Source organism: Salvia hispanica, chromosome 3 (assembly GCF_023119035.1).
Source record: "Salvia hispanica cultivar TCC Black 2014 chromosome 3, UniMelb_Shisp_WGS_1.0, whole genome shotgun sequence".
Classification (NCBI taxonomy): Eukaryota; Viridiplantae; Streptophyta; class Magnoliopsida; order Lamiales; family Lamiaceae; genus Salvia; species Salvia hispanica.
In genome coordinates this window covers 34,619,322-34,642,033 of record NC_062967.1, presented here as the reverse complement: position 1 = coordinate 34,642,033, position 22,712 = coordinate 34,619,322, and the positions used below count along the sequence as shown (strand labels likewise).

Here is a 22,712-nt window from a genome sequence, read left to right as displayed (position 1 = left end):
TCGAGGCACGAATGTACTCCTCATTAGATCGTTCAACTCGACCCATGTTCTCATCTCCCCTCGTCCTGCGGCCCTTCTTTGCCTCATAAGGTCCGACAACCAAGTGTTGGCATGTCCTCGAAACGCGGTAATAGCTAACTTAACCTTATCCACCTCCGAGTAGTTGTGAAGGGAGAAAATCTTGTCTACTTGAGACTCCCATTCTAGGTAGGTATCGGGCTCAAACTTTCCATGGAACTCAGGAATAGTGTGCTTGAAGTTCTTTGAAGGGTCATCATATCTTGGCCCCTCTCCTTCGTACTCTTCACGATGGTTTCTTCTAGGCACTCCATTGAATCTATGGTTACCACGGCCTCCTCCTCTTCCATTTTGGTTCCGGAAAGGCCTCCGTCTCCAATATTCTTCGTCGGTATATTCGTGATGACTCGGATAATGAGAATACCCGGCTTCACTCTCTCCTGTAAGACTTCGGTAACTTCCATTCCCCGCCCCGGCTCGGTGTGTAAGTGGTAATGAGGTGGAGTGGTGTTCCACCCTATCCCGCAATATAGCCACATCCTCATGTAGGACGGTGAATTCCCCTTGCACGGCGTTGATGTCGCCTTGCATCTCATTCACTCTCCGATCAACTCCATCCACCTTATCCAAGAGCATTGTGAGTAGCTCCTTTATAGATCCCTCGGATGACGACGCAAGGACCGGCACATCATCTCCTATAGGCGAGTTTTGCCTAGAGGCTCCATTTCTAGTGGTCGGTGGCATGTTGAGTACCTACAAAACAAATTTTGCAAAGACTAGGGACAAGTCCCTTTTGTTAGTAACACAAAAAACGCACACACCCGAGAATGGAGGTTCTAGTGAGGAGCTCACTTCCCACAATGTAAATCCCCTTTTCCCAAAACTCACGCCCAATGTCACTCGGAAGGCTTAGAAATTTTGGGGGCTAGGATACTCTCCCTCACTTGCTCTCAAGATGTTAATCCACAAGGGTCGCACAATTTAACAAACAAGATATGCAACTAGCCAACTAATTACTAGTTCTAGAAGCCACAAGATATAGTGAAAGCAAGGTGCTAAGCCAATAAGACAATTCAACAAACACTTTGTGTGCTCGATTTCAACCCACAATAATAGACCAAGCAATTGATGTAATATTGGCCTAAGACTTTGTAACAAACAAATTGATACACCCAATGACTAAAGCCCAAAGGTAGAACTTGAGATATCTCTTCTCTTTTTTTTCTTTTTTTTTCTTTTTTTTTTCTTTTTTTTTTCTAACAATTACAAGAACAAGAACCAATGGCTCTTGATACCAAATAATGTGAATCTTAGGGATTCAAGACACGTATGTTTGCCCCGGACTTGCTCTTGTAAATATTTCAACAACCCAACAAACCCAACAAGAAATGAAACAATAAAAATGATGGAAAAGGAAGAGGATGAAGGTGTTATGATTTAGATAAATGCTTGGAACCTATGGACCTTCTACAAAACAATGAAGACAACCCAAGGCAACTTTCACCAAAGCAAAAATCTAATGGCTCCACAAAACTAGCAACACAAGAACTAGAATTGCATACCTTAACATTCAATCTAAGCCCGGCAATAGATTAAAATGCAACCACAAGGGATTTTGGATAAATCTTCAAAAGTTGAAGAGGAATGCTCACAATGGAGTCTTTAGTGTTTACAAAATGTTCAAAGCTGAGAATGAAGAAACCCTAAAAGGAGTATTTATACTAAAACAAAGGAAAGAGAAAATAGTCTTCAAAAGCTTTAAAAAATGACATTTTCGGACAAAATACCCGGCCGGGCATTTTGGGCCTTTCCCGGGCGTTTCGTCTGTCGCCGGGCGTTTTTCTTGCCCGGACGGGCGATTTTCGCCCGGTCACGGTTAGTTCCTCGGCAGCTCTGCGCGACTTTCGTCAAACGGCCATATCTCTCTCATCTGAACTCCGTTTGGGGTGTGTGAGTTACCCACGCGAAGGTATTTCGACGATGAAGACGATGGTGGTCTTGGATCAGCATTTGGACACCGTCTTAGTAGGCAGATTGGCGTTTGAACAGACCCCCAGTTCCGATTTGGTGCGGGGTCGAGCCGAATTTGGTGTATTGCTCTCGAGACACTCGGGTCTTCCTTCTGGGCCTCCTCTTTGAGTCTTAAGCTTGTTATGAACAGACCTAAGGACTCTAGCATCTTCCTACTCATCTTCCTCGTCCTCTTTTGGTGTACGTCCTTGAGCGGGCTCGATGCATGATGCGTGTCGGTTGGGTTCGCATCATACAATCAATGAAGAAAATCCAAAAGGAAAACAGAATCTCAGGCCAACAGAAAAGTCCTCTGTCAATGTGAAAAGGAAATGACTTCTATAAAGATATGCAGAAATAGAATACAAGAAATAGTGTACTACCGTGCAAGATATCCTAGATGATTTCCCAAACTTGACTGCTTCATCTTGTATCTGCGTTGCCAACTCTCTTGTTGGCGATAGCACCAAGATAGTTGGACCCATTTTAGGATTATTGCGCTTTTCTTTCAGATGAATAAATCCAGGGATTAAGTAACCCAAAGTCTTCCCAGATCCTGTCTTGGCAATGGCTACTATATCACGACCTTGACCTGGATTGGAGTTGGAGCAGAGAAACCAGCTTGCTTGTTAACTCTTTAACAGAATCCAAATTCATCTTTGAACTCGTGACTTCAAAGTCATCACAGTTTCGCACTACAACGTTAGTTAATTGAAGTTAATTTTAAATTTTGAAAATAATACTAGTATAAGAGAAAATATTGATTATGGCATCATAAAGACCGCAACAACACGCTTAAGACAAATAAATACGTAGTACACTACTGTGGATGGCCAAGGCTAACCACGCACCACCACTGGGTTCTTGCATGCATATATAGTGACAGGCGCAGAAAATTATTTTGATAGGGTAATAAAAATTCTATGCTCGTAGTTTCAAGATAATAACTTTCTTATAGTATTTCATTATGATGTAGGGGCTCTTACACTACGACACATAAAATATCAAAATAATCAACCACATTTATACTAAAAAAAGTAGTTTTGCAATTACTTAAGCCCCTCATTTGATGTGTGTGTGTGTGTTCCTGATACAGAGGGGCCTTCGGGTGGGTCTGAGCAGAGTCGCATCTGCGTGGAGGATGAAGATGAAGACGAGGTGCAGGTTCCGGAGGTGGATTGTGAAACGGTGGAGCGAGGTAGGGCCGCGTCAAGGGAGGAAGACAAGCGCCGGAGGTCAAGGAGAACGGCAGGACCGCCTATCAGATTTGGAGATTACGTCTCCAAATAAGGCGTGGAGTAGTCTAGGATCTTTTATTACTTTTCTTATTATTTTAGTTATTGTTTTTGGCATTTATTATTATTTTATTGAACAATTGAGTCGAGCAAATTATAAGCTCCGTTCCGGGTTTTCTTTGTTGGTTCTTTCCCGGGCCGTAAGTCGAATCAACCCTAGGGTCCTTAGATTATAAATAGGCGCTAAATTCAATAAAGAAGTATCAAGAATTCGCCTACTTTCTTTCTGTCATTTATCGCTTTCTGCAAACCCTAGTTGTCGACGGGATTCCGCCTCCCGGACTTCTACTATCAACTTCCGGCATCACGTTAGGAGGATTACACCTAACAATTTGGTGCTTTCACTGAACTCATAGACGTCGTTACTACTGATGTCGGACGTTCGGAGGGCTTGGTGATCAGGTCGATGATTTCGCCGAGCATGGTGGGCGCATCATCAGGATCGAACGCTCAGGGACCGAATTCGGTGTCAACGATGTTCGAACATATTTTGGCCTCTATGGCACGGTTTGAGACGAGGATGGATGATTTTGATCGCCGGCTGGTGCCACCGCGTGCGGAATCAACGCAAAGCTTAGGTTTACCGTCTCACTGGTTTACCGATTCTCTCCCCCGTTCGATGCCTGGTGCCCTCGCTACTCAGTCGGTTCTCACAAGTATTCCGACCACTAATGGATTTCGCTCGTGGGACCAGCTCGGATTGGTTCCTGATTTGAGCAGGGGGGTGACTGCAATAGGGTCTATTACGACGCCTATGCCTATATCGGGCCAATTTGGAGGGAGAGGCAGTAGTTCGCAGCCGGGTCTGGGCCCGCTTACCCCGTGGGACCCTCCGGGAGGCCACCAGGGACCGAATTCAGCGACAAATAGACAACAGACGTCTTGGGATAACCCGTTGTGGAATAATAATGGAGGACATCGGGCGTGAGAGGAACCGCGCGATGTGAAGATGAAACCACCGCGTTTCAACGGCACGGATGCAGTCAATTGGATCGCCCGTATTCAATATTATTTTGATCACCTGAGGATGCCCGAGGCGTATCGGCTGCATTATGTAGTTATGTTGTTTGAACACCAAGCAGCGGAGTGGGTGTTCAACTACCGTGCCAGTAACCCGGTGGTGCTTTGGACTGATTTTTTGGAGGACGTACGACGTCGTTTTGATCCTCAGTGCTTTGAGGATTATCTAGGATTAATCGCAAAGTTGGTACAGACAGGGACCCTGGCCGATTACAACGCTACCTTTGAGTCTATGAGGAACCGGATTCCTAATGTCCCAGAATCTACATTCCTGCCTATTTATATCGCCGGGCTTCAGCAACCAGTTCGGAAACAAGTCAAGCATCAACACCCTAGATCGGTGGCGGCAGCGATGGCCCTCGCAATCGAATTTGACAGCAGCGCGGAGTCACCCCCTGTTCAGGCAGGTTCTCAGCGGCGAAATTGGCCTCCCCGAGAGCAGCGAAACCCGACTCCGGCGTCGTCTCAGCCACAGCATCCTGCCCAACCCTCAACCAGACCAGTTTACGCACGTGGCCCGGAGTATGCAAAGTTGCCTTCAGGCTGACGGTGGCTGAACGGGCAGATCGAACGAGACGAGGTTTGTGTGTTTATTGCTAGGAGAAGTGGGTACCGAATCATGCTTGCAAACGACCTTTTTTGGCATATATGGGTGGGGATATGGAGGAGGATGTTGACGAACCTATTACTCCAGAGGAGCAGCCAGACGCGGAGGTGATCACGGCTGACCTTTCTCACATCTACGCATTGGAGGGGAGACAACGGCCAGAGGCGATGGAGTTATAGGGTACGATTGGGGCCGAGCCGGTGGTCATTCTGGTAGACACGGGGAGCTCTCATGATTTTTTGCATCCCAACGTGGCGCAGCGGCTGTCGCTTCCACTGACCGCGATTAGGCCTTTTCGGGTGTATGTTGGGAACGGTGCCTCTTTGGTGTGTTCGCACGCTAGTTTACAGACGCGGGTGGTGATCCAATCGCATGTGTTTTTGATAGATCTTCATATACTGCCGGTTCATGGACCGGAGGTGATACTCGGGTTGGCATGGCTAAGATCGATGAGACGCGTCACCAGTGACTTTGTGGAAGGGACACTGGAGTTTGTCCGTAATGGGATTCCTATTTGCTTGAAGGTTTCGTCTCCCATTGCTCAGCAAGTGACCCTCAAAACCGTCGCGGCCTTGTTATCCTTAAGAGGTGAGGTGGACATGTTCGAATTGGTGGCAATCCCCAAAGTGGCGGAGATGGGGTCAGATTCGGAGTCGCCGCAGTTTCCGCAGGACCTCGATCCCATGGTGCTGGCTGTTTTGGGATCTCATGAGGGGGTTTTTCGCACTCCAGTTGGTATGCCGCCGCCCCGCCCGTTCGATCATCGCATTCATTTGCTGCCGAATTCGAAACCGGTTAATGTGCGGCCATACCGTTACCCCTACTTTCAAAAGAATGAGATCGAGTGGCAGGTGAAGGAGATGTTGGCAGCGGGCGTTATCTGACCAAGTCAGAGCCCGTTCTCGTCGCCGGTATTACTCATTAGGAAGAAGGATGGTACGTTCAGGTTCTGCATCGACTACAGGGCCTTGAATACGGCCATGGTACCCGATCATTTCCCTATTCCCACCTCGGACGAGTTATTTGATGAACTAGGATCAGCGCGTTTTTTCACAAAGCTTGACTTGCGCTCCGGGTACCATCAGATTCGAATGCACACGGATGACGTCTTCAAGACTGCCTTTAGGACGCACGACGGGCATTTTGAGTTCATGGTGATGCCTTTTGGCCTTACAAATGCTCCCTCCACGTTCCAAGCAGCCATGAACGCGATTTTCAGACCCTTATTGCGCGTTTTTGTTATCGTCTTTTTTGACGACATCCTGATCTACAGTCCGACCCTCCAGTCCCACGTGCGACACTTGCATGAGGTCCTTACAATTTTGAAGGCTAATCAGTTCTTTGTGAAGATGTCCAAATGTGTTTTCTGCAGCACAACGGTTGAATATTTGGGGCATTTGATTTCCGAGGGCCAATTGAAGGCTGATCCAGAAAAGATCGCCGCAATGGTCAAGTGGCCTGTTCCGACGTCTGTTAAACAGTTGCGAGGTTTCTTGGGCCTCACGGGCTATTATCGGCGGTTCATTGCTAATTATGCGACTATCGCCGGCCCTTTAACTGAACTACTCAAGAAGGAGGCGTTTGCTTGGTCTCCCACGGCAGAAGATAGTTTTGGGGCGCTAAAGGCGGCAATGACTTCAGCCCCTGTGCTGTGTTTGCCCGATTTTTCCAAGGTCTTCTGCATTGAGACAGATGCGTCAGACTTTGGTGTGGGGGCAGTACTTCTTCAGGATGGCCACCCGTTAGCTTACTTCAGCAAGAAATTGGGCCCACGCCGAAAGGTGTCTTCTACATATCATAAGGAATTGTACGCGATCGTGGAAGCAGTGCAAAAGTGGCGCCAATACTTGTTGGGTCGCGAATTTGTGATCTGGAGCGATCAAAAGAGCTTGAAGGAACTTCTCCAACAGATTATTCAAACTCCGGACCAACAATTCTACGCAAGAAAATTAATGGGGTACAAGTTTCGTATCGAGTACAAAACAGGGGCGTCCAACCGCGTGGCGGATGCGTTATCGCGTCGAGATATGGAACCTGATGCAAAGGCGGCAGACGGGGAACAGGCTGACACCGACCTATTGGAGCTGGTGGCGCACCCGGTGCCTGATATCCTTGAAATCCTATTAAAGGAGGCCGATGTGTTGGACGATCTACTGGAGATTCGAACGTCGATCAAGGAGGGCAAGGCAGGGGCGCGCCTCTCGTTTGTTGGGGGTTTAATTTATCGGGGGCGCAGGATTTATGTCGGCGAGAAGTCAGCGGCAAAGTTGCCTCTGTTATATGAACACCATTCCACCCCACAGGCTGGTCACCCGGGTGTTGAGAGGACTTTCCGCTGGATTGCGGCGCAATTCTATTGGAAACACTTGCGAAGAGAGGTTCAGCGGTATGTAGAGGCGTGTGTCGATTGTCAGACGACGAAGTATTCGACCCAAAAGCCTGCGGGGTTGCTGCAGCCGCTGCCTATTCCTTCTCAAGTTTGGGAAGACGTGTCGATGGACTTTGTGATGTGCCTACCTCAATCTCGGGGTTTTACTACTATTATGGTGGTGGTTGATAGGTTGAGCAAATATGCGCATTTCGCGCCATTGCCCCCACATTTCAACGCCTTGCGGGTGGGGAATCTCTTCATTGAGACCGTGGTTAAGCATCATGGGCTTCCAAAGACTTTGGTCTCGGACAGAGACTCGGTATTTTTAAATGATGTGTGGGAGGAGATGCTTCGCTTGAGCGGCACGAAATTGCATTTCACGACAGCTTATCACCCTCAATCGGATGGACAGACGGAGGTGCGGAATCGGGGGCTGGAACAGTATTTGCGCTCGTTCGTTGCAGATAAACCAAACAAGTGGGTGAATTTCTTACCGTGGGCGGAGTTGGCCTTGAACTGTTTTTATCACGAAGGTCTGGGGACTTCGCCGTTCAAGGCTCTGTATGGTCGCGATCCCCCGCCATTGGTGGCAGCTGAGCCTTCAAGGACGACTCCTGGGGACGTCGCCGCTTTGATTCGCCAACGTGGTGAGTTAATTGTGACTTTGCGTGGGAACTTGGAGAGGGCCCAACAGCGTATGCGGGTTGCCGCTAACAAACATCGTCGCCACGTGGAGTTCATGGTGGGCGATAGAGTGCTTTTAAAGTTGCAGCAGTATCGGCAGTATTCGGTTGCAAAGCCTCTGTCGTCAAAGTTGGCGCGTAGGTTCTTTGGGCCGTATGAGGTGCTGGAGCGTATTGGGCAGGTGGCTTATCGCCTTCAGTTACCGGAGGGTAGCCGCGTTCATAATGTGTTTCACGTGAGTTTGCTACGCCCGTTCGTGCAGGGGGCTTCGCCTGAGACGTTTGCTCTGCCGCCTCTGTTTGCTCGTGGCCGCCCGGTTTCGAGACCCTTGAGGTGGGTGAGCAGCAGGACGGTATGGCGCGATGGGGAGCGGTTGGAGGAGGCCTTGCTGCAGTGGGAGGATGATGGAGGCGTGAACCCGACGTGGGAGCCGCTGCCAGTGGTTAGGCGTCGCTTTTCGGACTTAATCCTTGAGGACAAGGATGCTCTTATCCGGGGGGGAGTTGATACAGAGGGGCCTTCGGGTGGGTCTGAGCAGAGTCGCATCTGCGTGGAGGATGAAGATGAAGACGAGGTGCAGGTTCCGGAGGTGGATTGTGAAACGGTGGAGCGAGGTAGGGCCGCGTCAAGGGAGGAAGACAAGCGCCGGAGGTCAAGGAGAACGGCAGGACCGCCTATCAGATTTGGAGATTACGTCTCCAAATAAGGCGTGGAGTAGTCTAGGATCTTTTATTACTTTTCTTATTATTTTAGTTATTGTTTTTGGCATTTATTATTATTTTATTGAACAATTGAGTCGAGCAAATTATAAGCTCCGTTCCGGGTTTTCTTTGTTGGTTCTTTCCCGGGCCGTAAGTCGAATCAACCCTAGGGTCCTTAGATTATAAATAGGCGCTAAATTCAATAAAGAAGTATCAAGAATTCGCCTACTTTCTTTCTGTCATTTATCGCTTTCTGCAAACCCTAGTTGTCGACGGGATTCCGCCTCCCGGGACTTCTACTATCAACTTCCGGCATCACGTTAGGAGGATTACACCTAACAGTTCCCGCCGGAGGATAGGTGTACTACAAAATAAAGCTGAAGACAAGTAGACAACCATCACTTTAATTCTATATCTATATTTCCACAACAATAACTAAAAGAATAACAACAATAGTGACTTACTTTTTCCTCTCGTGACATAAACAGCATGTATTCCTATCTTTTTCCTTTCGTGACATACACAGCATTACAATTTACAGTGACACATCCATAATTTTGAGTTTAGAATTTGTAGTGGTAGCTAAGTTTAGTTAAACTAAACCCCCAACAAAATAAGGCTTAAAGAAGAAACAAAGGCTGAGCCTGCTGTAAGGGACACTTTATTTAAGAAATTCATAAACTTTTAATAATATATAATATGGTTTGTGATCAAGATAAAACTAATTTTAAACACAAAATGCAGAACTAAATAAAAATAGTTCATTATAAGTCACCATTAAATTCATTTTTACAAATTCTAATCTTAAATAACCTAGTACTTTTTTAGAATGTTTAGTTCATTTTAAAATTCAAATTTACTATAATAAACTAAAATAATTTTACAACGCACTATGTGTTCTTTAATAATGACCTATTTTTATTTGGTTATACGTTGTATGTTTAAAATGTGTTCTGCCTTTAATTCAAATTCTATACTCCATAATATTGCTCAAAAAAAGAGGAAGTAAAGTTGTATCCCTCGTTCTATCTTGGATATCCCATTGTTGCATTAGATTGTGCGCGCCAACCACTTATGCAATCATGCAGTTTCCGATAGATTCAACCACAACTAACTTAGCATATCTGTAACAGCCCGCCCTCCTAGGGTACAATAAATGCGGCGGCTGCTACCCAAAACCAACTCTAAAGAAGTAAACATAGGCTAGGGTTTCATTTAAAGAGTGTTGACCAAAAGAATTGAAAGAGATATCAGAGTATTAAATGCAACAACTTAACCTAGAAGATTAAAGGAAGAAAGATATCATAAGTGGCGATCAAAATCTCTTAAGAGCACGGCTCAATATCCAAGACGAAGTCACAAGAAAAGACTAAGGCCTCAAACCGAAGGCAAGATGCAATTATTCCGAAAAGAAATTTTAACGTGTATCAAAAATTCAACGGAAAACGACCAAGAGAAAGTATAGCTATGTATGAAGACACAACTACGCTTGAAGTTCAACATATCCTTTTTAATTCATTAATCTGCTCAACACCCGCCACCACTCGTCGTCATTCAACCTGCACATAAGGAAAACACATGCAGGGCTGAGTATTTTGAAATACTCAGTGAGCTCGTTGCCAAAACATTTTATAAGTTATGCCACCCTTACCAAGTGAACTCGAGTTTTAAGTAGTTACAAAAGAATATCACGAGTATCACAAAATATATTTTCATAGACTGGCCAGTCAAAATAACCTCCCATTTTCTCATCAATTAACAATCATTCCATGGTGCGACGAAAGTGTGGCCACACTTTTCGCCCACGAGACCGGCCGACTAGCAAGGACGGCTCTCGATCCCATCGTGTACACAGCCTGGTAGGGCTTGCGGCCCATACTCAGACCCGAATTCGTATAAGCATATCCAACAATCACATTAAAACAAACATAGGCATGGCATAACAGTTAAACCACCCTTATAACACCAAACAACATTTTGACAAAATAAAAGAGAGTTTTAAGAGTAAAGCCCACCTTGATTGCTTAGTTTTCAAGTAGATTTGCTTTTCCTTTATCCGGCTTCGCAACCAAAGTTTCACCTTTTAATCACATAGGCACATATCACAAATTAGGTTCAACACCACTCTTACTCATGCATGTCTCATTACTTTTTCCCTCTTCCCAACGATTTATCTTATCATTACTAATTAATCAAGATCATGTTTATCACACCATATTATTTAACTATCAAGCACACACTACACCACACAACAACACACACACACGCGGTACACACACACACACGCCATACACACACTCGGCACACACACACACACGTTCCCACATCCCCTTTTATCCCTCTTTCACTCAACCAAGATGCATGAGGGTTCAAGAAGACCGATTAATCGGTTCGAAGAAGAAAAGAAGAGGTAGAAGAAGAACAAACATAACTCTTAATCGAAAATACCTTTTTAGCGAAAAACAATCGGTAGAAAACAAGTATTAGCCTTGATTCTTCAAAGTTCTTGGATTAAACTTCAATTTCTTCTCAAAGGGTGAAGGATTAATGGAGTAATGTAGAAGAAATATTGAGAGAGTGTATGGGGGTGAGGGGGCCGAAAATATGGGGGCTAGGGTTGGGGTTTTTGGTTCTTATTTATAGAGTCCAATGAGATCTTTAGGTAATAAGAATAGAATATTTGGTGAGATCTTTTGCCTTATAAATAAATAGAATAAAATAATATGGTGAAGTAGGGAAGAAGAATTAACAAAAATAGAAGATGGCAATATCTCCTATTTTTTCGAAAATTAGGCTAGGTAATTAGCCATGGTTTTGTTTTTGGTATATTTTCCAAGTAGAATAAAATATCATGGAGTAGAATAAAAATAAAAATTCTCCCTCTTGCATTGAAAATAGGCGTGTACTATGCCTCATAAATAAGGTATGGATTTTTGACTAATAACTAAAATAAGGTATGGTAAGGTTCTCTTGAAATATGGAAAGATTTGGTAGAATAATTAAATTCTAGGTATGGAAGGAAATCAATTAAGGAACCAAATAAAATAAAACAATTCCTTCCTTCCCAAATATAGTGATTTTCGAAAATCACTAGAAGAATAAGGGGCTCGATTTTTCCAAGGATTAAATAAATTCCGGAGAAATAGAAATTCTTCCCCCAAGGGGTCTAGGGTTCGAAAATTATAAGAATTAGGGTGACAAGTATTTATGGAAATTTTCTCTAATATTCTCACTCACCCATAAACAATTAAATTGCCACATAGCCTCATATCTTAATATATCACATGCCACATCATTAAATTAAATAGTTTGACTTTTCAAACTTTCACACAAACCCTAACTCAAATCGATCATATCAACTCGCGAAATAAAAGCATTCTCGATGCCACGTCATCAAAAATAAATTCTAGGGCTCAAAATTTAGGGTTCTAAAATCTGGAATGTTACAATATCATTTTTCACTCACCGAGAATTGGTTTTGAAAACAAGTTATGATTATCTAATAACAACGTCAGAAAATCCCCAACCATTTTATTTACACAGAATTAAATATAAAGTATACAACCATCAAACTTTTTAAGAAACTAACTACGAGCTCAAAACCACCAAATTAATTATGACCCGTTAGCTTAAAACCAATTTTTCCAACATAAAATACATATTGATTGTTGTAATATCCATTCGGTCAATAAATGAAATTCTCTTGAAACATTTTTCCCTCATTTTATTCCTAGAAGAAGCCATATTTTCAAGAGAGCAAAGTAACAAATTTTTTTTATTATGAAAATAATACAGAGAAAATATATTTGCATAAGATGTCAAAACATAAAGGCCAAAGCCTTGGAACACGAGACTGTTTTAGAATTGGATATGTATGCATATAATTTTATATTTATGTACAAAAATAAATATGATAGGTGTGATTAATGTGATGGAGCATTGTAAAGGAAAATTTGTAGTACAAAATAAAGCTGAAGACAACCAGCACTCTAATTATATTCTTTTTCTTTATATCCACAACAACAATTAAAAGAAAAGAAAGGAATAATGGTGACTTTCTTGTTCCTTTCGTGATGGTGACTGTATTATTGTGGCGTATCTAGGATTTTAAGTTTAGAATTTATCGCGTCACTATACGATGAAAAGAGCTTGAAGATTGAGAGGAATCGTAATAGCCAAGTTCTTCTTCCCCTCACTGATCAATGTATCTCCTGGTGTTTATTGTGCAACTCTTTATATCAAATATAGGAGTAGGAATGTGATCAAATGAAAACTCTAAATATTGTACAAACTCAAAACTATGATCTGGACCATTGAAAAATGTCAAAAATAGATCACAAAAAAGCATCAACAGGAAAATGTCAACAGAATTTCAACAAGTAGTCAATGATTGATGTTGTGTTGATATTGTGTTGACATTAAAATCTTAAAATTTTACACTGTGTTGATATTGTATTGAAACTGTGTTGAAACTGTGTTGAGGAGTTTTGAGTTTGTATAATATATAAGTTTGCATTTTATCACCACCCTATGCTATAATATTTATTTTTTCTCTCATATTTATTCACCTTAAACTAATATTCCGTTTGTTTACGAATTCAAAACATAATTGGTAAAATAAGAGAGAAAAAAATGCAGAGAAAGTAGTATTAATGAATAATGAGTTCATACTATTAGTGCTAACATATTTTCTAAGTTATAAATTATACTCCATCCATCCATGAAAAATAGTGTTATTTGTGCATGACAAGAATTTTTATAATAAATTGATAAAGTAAGAAAGAAAAAGAAAAAATGAGTAAAGTATGAGAGACAAATAAAAAGTGAGTAAAATATGAAAGAGAAATAGATGATAGGTACAAGCTGTAAATAAGTAGAAATAAGTGTAATGGTAATGATTTAAGAGGAATTTTCTATATTTGAAATGGGACTATTTTTTAGTACATTTCAAAATGAAAAAAAATGAGACAATTTTCATATACATATAGAGACTAAAAATGAAAAAAATAGTAATATCCGGTACATATTTTCAACGAATGAAGGGAGTGCTATATATATTACAACTATTTTCCCTTTCACTATCAAAATTATTGGGTGTGGACGGAGGGAGTATATAATTATATCTAAAAAATTAGAGCATAGTACCGTCGACTACAACATCAATTTTATATTGTCCATTTTGTGTCTAGCTTGTCTGCACGGATTTATTTTTGAAACTATATACCATTTCCAACTTCTCTTTGTAATCCGATGTGGGCTAGGTTTGCACATTCTGCAGTTTCTACATGTATAATTCGCTTTGTTGTGTTATGCAGTTATGTGAGAAGCCAGCCAGCACTTTAATTATATTCTGCATCTTTATTCCAAAACAATGATAAAAAAAAAAAAAAAAAAAAAAAAAGGAATATATAACAGTGTGTCAATTCTAGTCCATAAATTAGAGATTTGTAGTAACACTGAAAAGAGCACAAGTCATTCCTCCTCTATCTCCCACTTAGCACAATGTCATCGAGAGATAGATTATACCGGGAAGTTAACAGAAACAATTGGGAGGAAGTGATCAGAGCATACAAAGAAAGCGAAGAATTGCATACCTTCAGAATGGGCAACTCCTGCGACACCGCGCTGCACATAGCCATCTCTAACGGCGAGGCGTCCATCGCGAAAGCGCTCGTCGATATCGTCTACCAAACAAAAGGAGCCCTCTGGGCGTACAACAAACGCGGCGACATGCCTCTTCACCTTGCTGCCCATCTCGGCAACGCTGACTTGTGCCATTGCATCGTCGCCGCCCTCCACGGCCGGAAGGAGTCGTTTTATGCCCTGCACTCGCTTTGTGTAGGTGATGAAGGGTACCGTTATTGCAGGGGAAGAGACGGAGACACTATTCTGCATGCCTGCCTCGAAGGGGGGTATTTTCGTCTCTTTCCATCTCATTTTTCCATTTCTTCAAAATTACTACTCCATTCGTCTCAACTAAGTTGAGTCGTATTCCTTTTTTGACTAAAAACAAAACATCCAATCACTATTACATTATTCTATTACCTACTTTACCGTCTCTTTATCTTTCATACTTTATTCATCTCTCCTATTTTTCGACATAACTTTTTAATCTTCGTGTCCAAAAGTTATGTCTCAACTTAGTTGGGACGGAGGGATTACTATCATTAGCCCTTATTAAAAATATGGAACATTTAATAAGGTACTCCATTCGTCCCGCTTAAGATGACACGTTTTTCTTTTTAGTTTGTCCCAACTAAGATGACACATTTCCTTTTTTAGAAATTTTCTCTCTCCGATTAATACACTCAACCACTTTTTCTCACTCATATTAAAATATTCATATTTCTTTATCTCTCTACTTTAATATTTACACTCACCTTTTCTCTCTCCAATTAAACATTTTAACCAATAATTTCTAAAACCCCGTGCCGGCTAAGCAATGTGTCATCTTAGCCGGGACAGAGGGAGTACTAACTTTTATGTTAATCTAATCATCTTAGAGCACTCATCCCATTGTCGTGCGGGATAGCCCTATTGCGGCTTCAGCCATGGGACGGCTCCGGCAGGCACCAATGGGACGGAAGTTATAACGTACATCCAATCACGTGCCGGCACGTGGCACGAAACATTCAATATTGTAAACACTAAAATGCAATATATATGTGTAGGAGTTACAAATAGATTTCGGCATATTGCATTTTAGTTATAGACAGATTGCATTTTTTTTTGTTGAGTTCTATATTAAAGATATAGAGTGTTTAATTTGTATTTTATATATAGACAGATTATAGTTTATTTTGCATAGACAATTTATGTTAAAATGCAAAACTTAACAATATAAAATGCAATTTGCAGAAATCCATCTACAATTTCACAAATGTATATTGCATTTTTGTATTTACAACATTACATGTTTTGTGCCACGTGGCAGCACGGGATTGGATGTACGTTGTGACTCTAATTATGGATGCACCCTAATGCTCCCCTATAATTCACTGCAATTTATTTTTTAACTATTTAATAAATACCAATAATTAAAATAAATTAAATTGGAGGGTTGTTAGAAAAGCTGTGAAAAGGTGTTAGAAGAGAGAAGGTTGTGGGAGGACTCTTCCTACTGTGAATGCTTTTATGTTTCTCTTATTTTGTACCTGTGGAATTCATTTCTTTGAATCTTTTTGGTTGCAGATTTGGCTTATGATATTATGACAGTCTACAATAAGCTAGTTGCAGCTCGCAACAAGGACGGTGTGTCGCCGCTACATATTCTGGCGAACAAGCCATCTGCCTTTGAAAGTGGAAGCAAAATTAGAGGCATTGATAAACTCATCTATCATTGTGAGTCTTTAAATAATTTTTATTTATCAGGAAAGTAATATTGTTGGAGACTATAATTCTTATTTAAGGAAATACGATTCCTCTTAGACTATCTATATTCATTAATCAAATTCAATAAGTAGTTACATTAAAACTTTCTAGAGAGGTTAATAGACATACTAATAAAAATTAGTAATAAATACTATAATAATTTATTATAATTATAATTAAGTATGATTCATAATTCTAAAATTAGTTTAATATTCTCCTAATGAATATCAAATAATAATAATAATAATTTGTAATCACGTCAAACTTTTCTTGATAAGTTATTAATTAAAAACATTATAGCAATAAAAAAGTATAATAATAAAACTATTACTATTATAATCAAGAAATTGAATTACTTTCACAGACAAAATCATGACAAACAAACGTGGCCATGGGCGCACAGTAAAATTTAGCACTGAAATCGTGAACCGAAAACTTTGTGGCTACCTTCATCGTACCGATTTTGAAGCATTTTTATTGCAACATTGGACAAAGAATGAGTTTGTTTTGATTTTATTTTTGTTTTGTTAATATAAGAACCTCTATTAACGGTAGCATGGTTTTTGAAAATTCCTTGTCAAAGGCATATTTGTTGATAAGGTGCCTCATTCGATGATGCCCAATCAAGCTGCGGCGGATCTTCAATACAAGGAAGATGCAAATTATCCAGAGAATTATCATACCTGCCTCGTAACCTTCAATCAACTGTGGAATATATTGCGAAGGCTATGTAAGTATATACTCTCCCCTTTTCTAAAAATAGAAACTTGGAAAATGGCTCGGGTTTAAATGCAATATTAGTAAAGTAAAATGGAGATGGAGTGAATGTGTACGTTATTTGTAGTGTTTTGTGGTATTGTGGGTCCATGCGTGAAATATTTTTGTGATACCGAACAGTTAATTTGAAATTATAAGGTTTAAACCTAAAGCTTTTTTTGTATTTTTTCGCAGTGAACAGTCACAGCAGCCAGAAACACGACGAAGAAAATATAGGCAATGACAAGAAAGCGAAGCTCGAAACTCCAAAAAACGGTTTTGTTGACAAACTAAGTGAGCATTCAGAACTAAATAGTAGTAGTATTACTTGTAGCCTTTATTTCGAAAAGTTGTATCCTGCTCAAAGAGGTTTCATTTCAATAAAATGGAAAAAATACATCAATTTTGATCAAACTTTGATTTGTAAAAAATTGTCCTACCTGTAACTGTGTAAGGGTTGAGTTTGCTACCTCCTCCTTTGTTTTCAGTGATTGTCTTGTGTGGAAGCAGGACTGCAAATGCAGAGCGACGCCAATATGAATGGGATAAAAAAGGTCAAATACTAACTTCTTTTTTCGTTAATAAATATCAATAATGGTTTCTCAATTACCCTCATAGTTGTGATGATTCAAACCCCCAATTTATTGATCGGAAGGAAAATGTCTTACCACCTAAGTTGTGTATCATTATCATTATCATGCATGCCAAACTAATTTGTGCATAAAACTTTACTTATTTTGCAAATAAATACGTACCCATCTTACACTAATTAAATCACGTTTAATATAGACACTAATAATATAGTAATACTGCCTCAATTAATGTCGACATGTACGTGTGTAGCATATTTTATATTTTTATATTGAACCTTAAATTTGTACAACTAAACTAAGTTAATTTCATTTGTTCTATCCGTAGAGGAATTAACCTAACGCGTGGCCAATGGACATGAAATCCTTCCCAAGACCTACGTCGTTTTTATTAACTTTGTCAAGTTAATATCCAAACCAATGCTGGCAATCCTTGGAATAGGTACGTTGTATTCACTCTATGAAATCAAAATCAAATAGTACAAATTTGATATTTTAAAAATATTTAAGGGGCTGTTCGGTACCATGGAACTGAGCCTACGGAATTTCCAATTCCAATGTTTGGTAGTACAAAGTATCCATTTGGATTTGAAATTGAATTAAAATTCAAAAAAATTCTAATTAATTCCATAATTTGAACTTCATATCCAAGGAATATGATCAAAACAAGAATGCATTTAAATCCAGAAATGCAGCCCAAGTCTTGGCCCTAGGATTAAATGATCTAATGGTCAATAATTAACCAAAAGCACGGAAGGTCATAATTAAGTAGTTTTAGGTCATATTATAATATTTGGGTTTAATGTCATTTTAAGATCATTTTAGGTCATGCTTTGTTAGCATGACCTAAAATTAAACAAAGTATGACCTAAAAATGTCCTACGTATGATTTGGTTCTGCATTTCTGTATTTAAATCTAGTTTTCATAAATCAAAACCCTCCAATCAAAAGTAGATAATTAGAATTCCAAATAGTTAAAGTACAAACAACACACACATACTACACATGCACTTCATATCAATTTTTTACATCATTATTACCGAACAAAATATTTAAAGTTGAATTACGGTTCCATAAAATTTTAATTCCAATTCTGTATACGAAGCGGAGCCTAAATGGATTTGGATTAGATCAAACTCCAACGAAACCTAACTAAGTTTTGAGTTGTGTGATTCCAATCTTATCAGGCTCAAAACGAGTGGCCGAGATTAAAGAGAAGAAGACAAGACATTTTTGGTCAATCCAAATTTTGGGGAAACTTGTAAATGGCGTCTCAAATCTAAGTCAATACGACGGAATGCGCCCCGCCAATAAAAAACCCGCCATTGGTTATAGTGAAGAGAATCTATATGACGACGACGACGACGCCAACGACATCTGCGAAATTGCTGCCACCTCTGATGCAGAGGTGGCGACGCCCATCCTCGACGCGGCCAAGAACGGGATAGTCGAGATGGTGGAGGGGATTTTGGCGCGGGTTCCGGTGGCGATCCACGACAAGAATGTTGAAGGTAAGAATGTGGTTTTGATTGCAGTGCAGTATCGGCAGCCACACGTGTACAAGTTCTTGGTTGATTGGGACAAAATGAGAGATACGATCCTTTTGGAAACTGATAAGAAGGGCAATAGCGCATTGCACCTTGCTGCTATGGCTGGTGAGTATAAGCCATGGCTCGTTCCTGCTCATGCAATGGGAGCTCAAGTGGTATCAGGTATATACCATACTAGCTTTAAGGTTAAATGAACAAAAAAAACCATGAAATTTGGTAAAATTGTGGTCTATCTCGTAACTTTAAAAACGGTCAATTATATCATAACTTTGACTTTCTTTTCAATTGTCTCATATTCTATGATTTGGGGAAAATTATGCACTCTCTCCGTCCCAAGATAAACAAGTTGTATTTCTTTTTGAGATGTCTCGTAAGTGAGTCATTTCTATTTTAGCAAAAAATCATCTCTTACTTTATTCTCCGCCTATTTTATTACCTCTTCACTCCTCTATTTTTCTCTCTCAAGCTTTACTCTCTCCACTTTAACTATTTAAATATTAATTCCTTAAATCTCATGCCCAAAAGAAGTGTTTCGCTTATCTTGGGACAAAGGGACTATCTATGATTTTGGCAAACGAAAAATATTATGCGAACTAAACATTTGGTTATTTAAATGACGTCGTTTATTACATTTAGTCAATTATGTCTTTAATTTTTACACATACACGCATTACACGTAGCATGATGAAATTTTTTGTTATGAGACAATTGAGAAAAATATCAAAGTTATGACATAATTGGCCATTTTTTATAGTTACAGATAAATCGGAATTTGACCAAACTTCATATATTTTTTTCGAATTTACCCTAGTTTAAAATGCTCTCTTTACACTAATGTGATGTGAGATAATTGTTATATTCATTTGTTTCATTTACCAACACTCTTCCTCAAACCTTAGAAGGATTGAATTTTTTTTTTATGATTGGATTGACCCAGTCTTCCATCATAAACCAAATTCTTTTAGCCTAGATATATTGATGGTCCTTTCTTTTTTCTTTCTTTTTTTATAGTCTAACCGGTTAGACTTATATGGTGATTTCAGTTTTATCTAAATAGTTTCTTCCATTTGTTTGTTGAATCTCAATTGGGTGCAGTTTGTGAAGAAGTCGATGCCAGATCGCCCCGCTCGGAACGGGTCGAAAACCCCGAGGGAAATATTCTACCAGACCCACGACGGCCTCGCCAAGGAGGCCGGCAAGTGGCTCACCAGCACCTCCCAGTCCTGCTCCGTGGTGGCGAGCCTCATCGCCACGGTGGCCTTCTCCACCTCCGCCACAGTCCCGGGCGGAGGTGGCACCCCAAACTGGGAAAACGAGATGGCCTTCAGCATCTTCTCCATCTCCTCCCTCCTCGCCCTCTGCTTCTCGGTGACCTCCTTGATCATGTTCCTCGCCATCCTGACTTCTAAATTCCAGCAGAAAGACTTCGGCACGAACCTGCCGAGGAAACTGCTGGTCGGGCTGACGTCGCTCTTCGCCTCCATAGGTTCGATGCTGCTGTCTTTCTGCGCCTGCAATTTCTTGATCCTCAAGAATAAAGTGCATTACCCTGCTTTCCCGTTTTATCTCGTGGCCTGCTTGCCGGTGATATTGTTCGCCGTTAATCACTTCCCGTGGTACTTTGATCTCCTTTGGATTACAGCTAGGTCTGTACCCCAGCGAAGTCCAAAGTGATAGTATATACTACCTATGAACTATTCCATACTTTCTTTTCTATATACTCCTAGTTTGTAATAAATGTCATCGACTGACTTGTGATCTTATATTTGTTGGAATTGATGTAATACGTGGAATAATTAATTTACTCCCTTCATCCCAAGAAAGATGATCCCTTACCTAGAACTGCCCAAAGTATACCAAACCGGCGGTTAAAACCAAAACCGTGAGAATTTACTCGAATCGAAACTGTCGAGTTTTGAACCATGGTTCGATTCAGGTTCAAAACAATTCGAACCGAAACTGTGCCGGAACCGCCGGTTCTGGGCGGTTTCAAACCGGATACGCGAAAAACTGCTGAAAAACCGTGAAACTAAGCCGGAACCGCAAAAGGCCGACAGGTCGGAACCGTGAAAAATCGTAAAAAACCATCGAAAAACCGCCGGTTCAAAACCGAAACCAAAACCGCCGGCTCGGAACCGAACCAAAACCGCCGATTTTGGAACCGGAACTGTAACCGCGAAACACCCTCGCGGTTCAGGTCCGGTTCGGCAATTTCCAAAATCGGAACTGGCGGTTCCGGAACCGTGGGCACCTGTACCCTTACCCCTTTCTTGGACGGTACAGGATTTGATGTAACTTTAATTTTTGTGTTAAGTAGAGCGAATAATATAAAAGAGAGTGAATTTTGGAGAGTAAATTGGACTCATAGATGCAAATTTATAAATTAACACATGATATTTTATAAATATACCTAATAATGAATAGAATGGTGAGAAAATACACGAATGCATGAGAAGGAAAGATATAGTTACTATTATAAAATGTAAAATATGTCCTTATTCAATCAATCCAACAACAAGAGTCGACTTTGTGAATGTAAAGGAAGAGATAACGATTTCAAACTTTAGGAAGAAGATAAAAATCTAGATATATTTTATTGCATGAAAAAATTATTTAGAGTATAATCTTATTATGTTACTCCCTTGGTCTTGTAAAAGACATCTCCCAACAAATCAATATACCATTAATCAATCAACATATTTATAGTATATTCTGATTCTACAATTAATTATTGCATCTATCCCAAGGAAGATAACTAGGCCTGCTTAACCGGTTCTCCGGTTCTCGGGTACCCGGTACCGGAACCGGAACCGGAACCGGTCGGGTAATTGAGGAACTGGGAACCGGAAAAACCGGTTCCGGTTCCGGTTCTTATGCTTTTGAAAATTCCGGTTCCGGTTCTACCCGGAACCGACCGATTCTTACACGGAACCGAATAATATATCAATTTTAGATATTATAAAATTTAAATATAAATTAAAATAATAAACTAAGCATATTTCATTTGTTTTATTATTCATAAAATATTTTTGATTATCCTATTAGCAAAAGTGATTACTGCCTTTCAAAAAGAAAGTATTACTTTTTGTGATCAATCTTCAATTTTTCGCACCTTTTATTAGATCAAAATTATTTGTTGATTCGCTCCTATTATGATAACTCAAAAATAATTGAAATTTTTAAAAAATAACTCATAATTAATTAAGATTTTTTTATTATAAAAAATCAAGTTTAAAGTGAATGATTAAATGTATTAATATATCGATTTTTTTCTAAAATCAAAATAGAGTAATTAAGATTTTGGTCTTTTGAATATTATTGCCTTAATAGAATATTGGTTTCGTATTTTGTCGTGTATAGATTGTAATTTTTAGTGTTAGATTTTTTTAGTAATTTATTAAATTATTGTTTTAAGTATTTAATATTGGTTGATGCATATTGTTATCTTGTTGATTTGCATTTTTTGTATTTTTTGTGTTTATTTGGACTTTTAGGTATTAATTATTTTAGGTATTTATTGAATTATAGTTTTTAGGTATTGGAATATTGGATTATGAATATTGTTATTTTGATGATTTGTATTTATTTGAATTTTTCGGTATTAATTGTTATATTTCTATATGTTGAATTATTTAAAAAAAATTAAAATTGAAACTACAAATCGGTTCCGGTTCGGAACCGGAACCGACCGGTTCTTATCCGGCCGGTTCGGAACCGAAACCGGCCGGATCCGATTCCG

General features: G+C 40.0%; 2 protein-coding genes across 2 annotated transcripts; both read left to right on the top strand.

The window, feature by feature from the left end:
- The first annotated feature begins 14,302 nt into the window (after window positions 1-14,302).
- LOC125209948 lies at window positions 14,303-17,399 on the top strand. Its single transcript, XM_048109523.1, has 5 exons — window positions 14,303-14,618; window positions 15,898-16,047; window positions 16,661-16,807; window positions 17,029-17,127; window positions 17,344-17,399. Exons 1-5 carry the CDS (start codon window positions 14,552-14,554, stop codon window positions 17,397-17,399), a joined length of 519 nt encoding a protein of 172 aa, XP_047965480.1. The 5' UTR covers window positions 14,303-14,551.
- Window positions 17,400-18,617: 1,218 nt separating this feature from the next.
- On the top strand, window positions 18,618-20,756 carry LOC125210730. The gene is made up of 2 exons (XM_048110311.1): window positions 18,618-19,135; window positions 20,069-20,756. Exons 1-2 carry the CDS (start codon window positions 18,721-18,723, stop codon window positions 20,380-20,382), a joined length of 729 nt encoding a protein of 242 aa, XP_047966268.1. The 5' UTR covers window positions 18,618-18,720; the 3' UTR covers window positions 20,383-20,756.
- The last annotated feature ends 1,956 nt before the right edge of the window (window positions 20,757-22,712 follow it).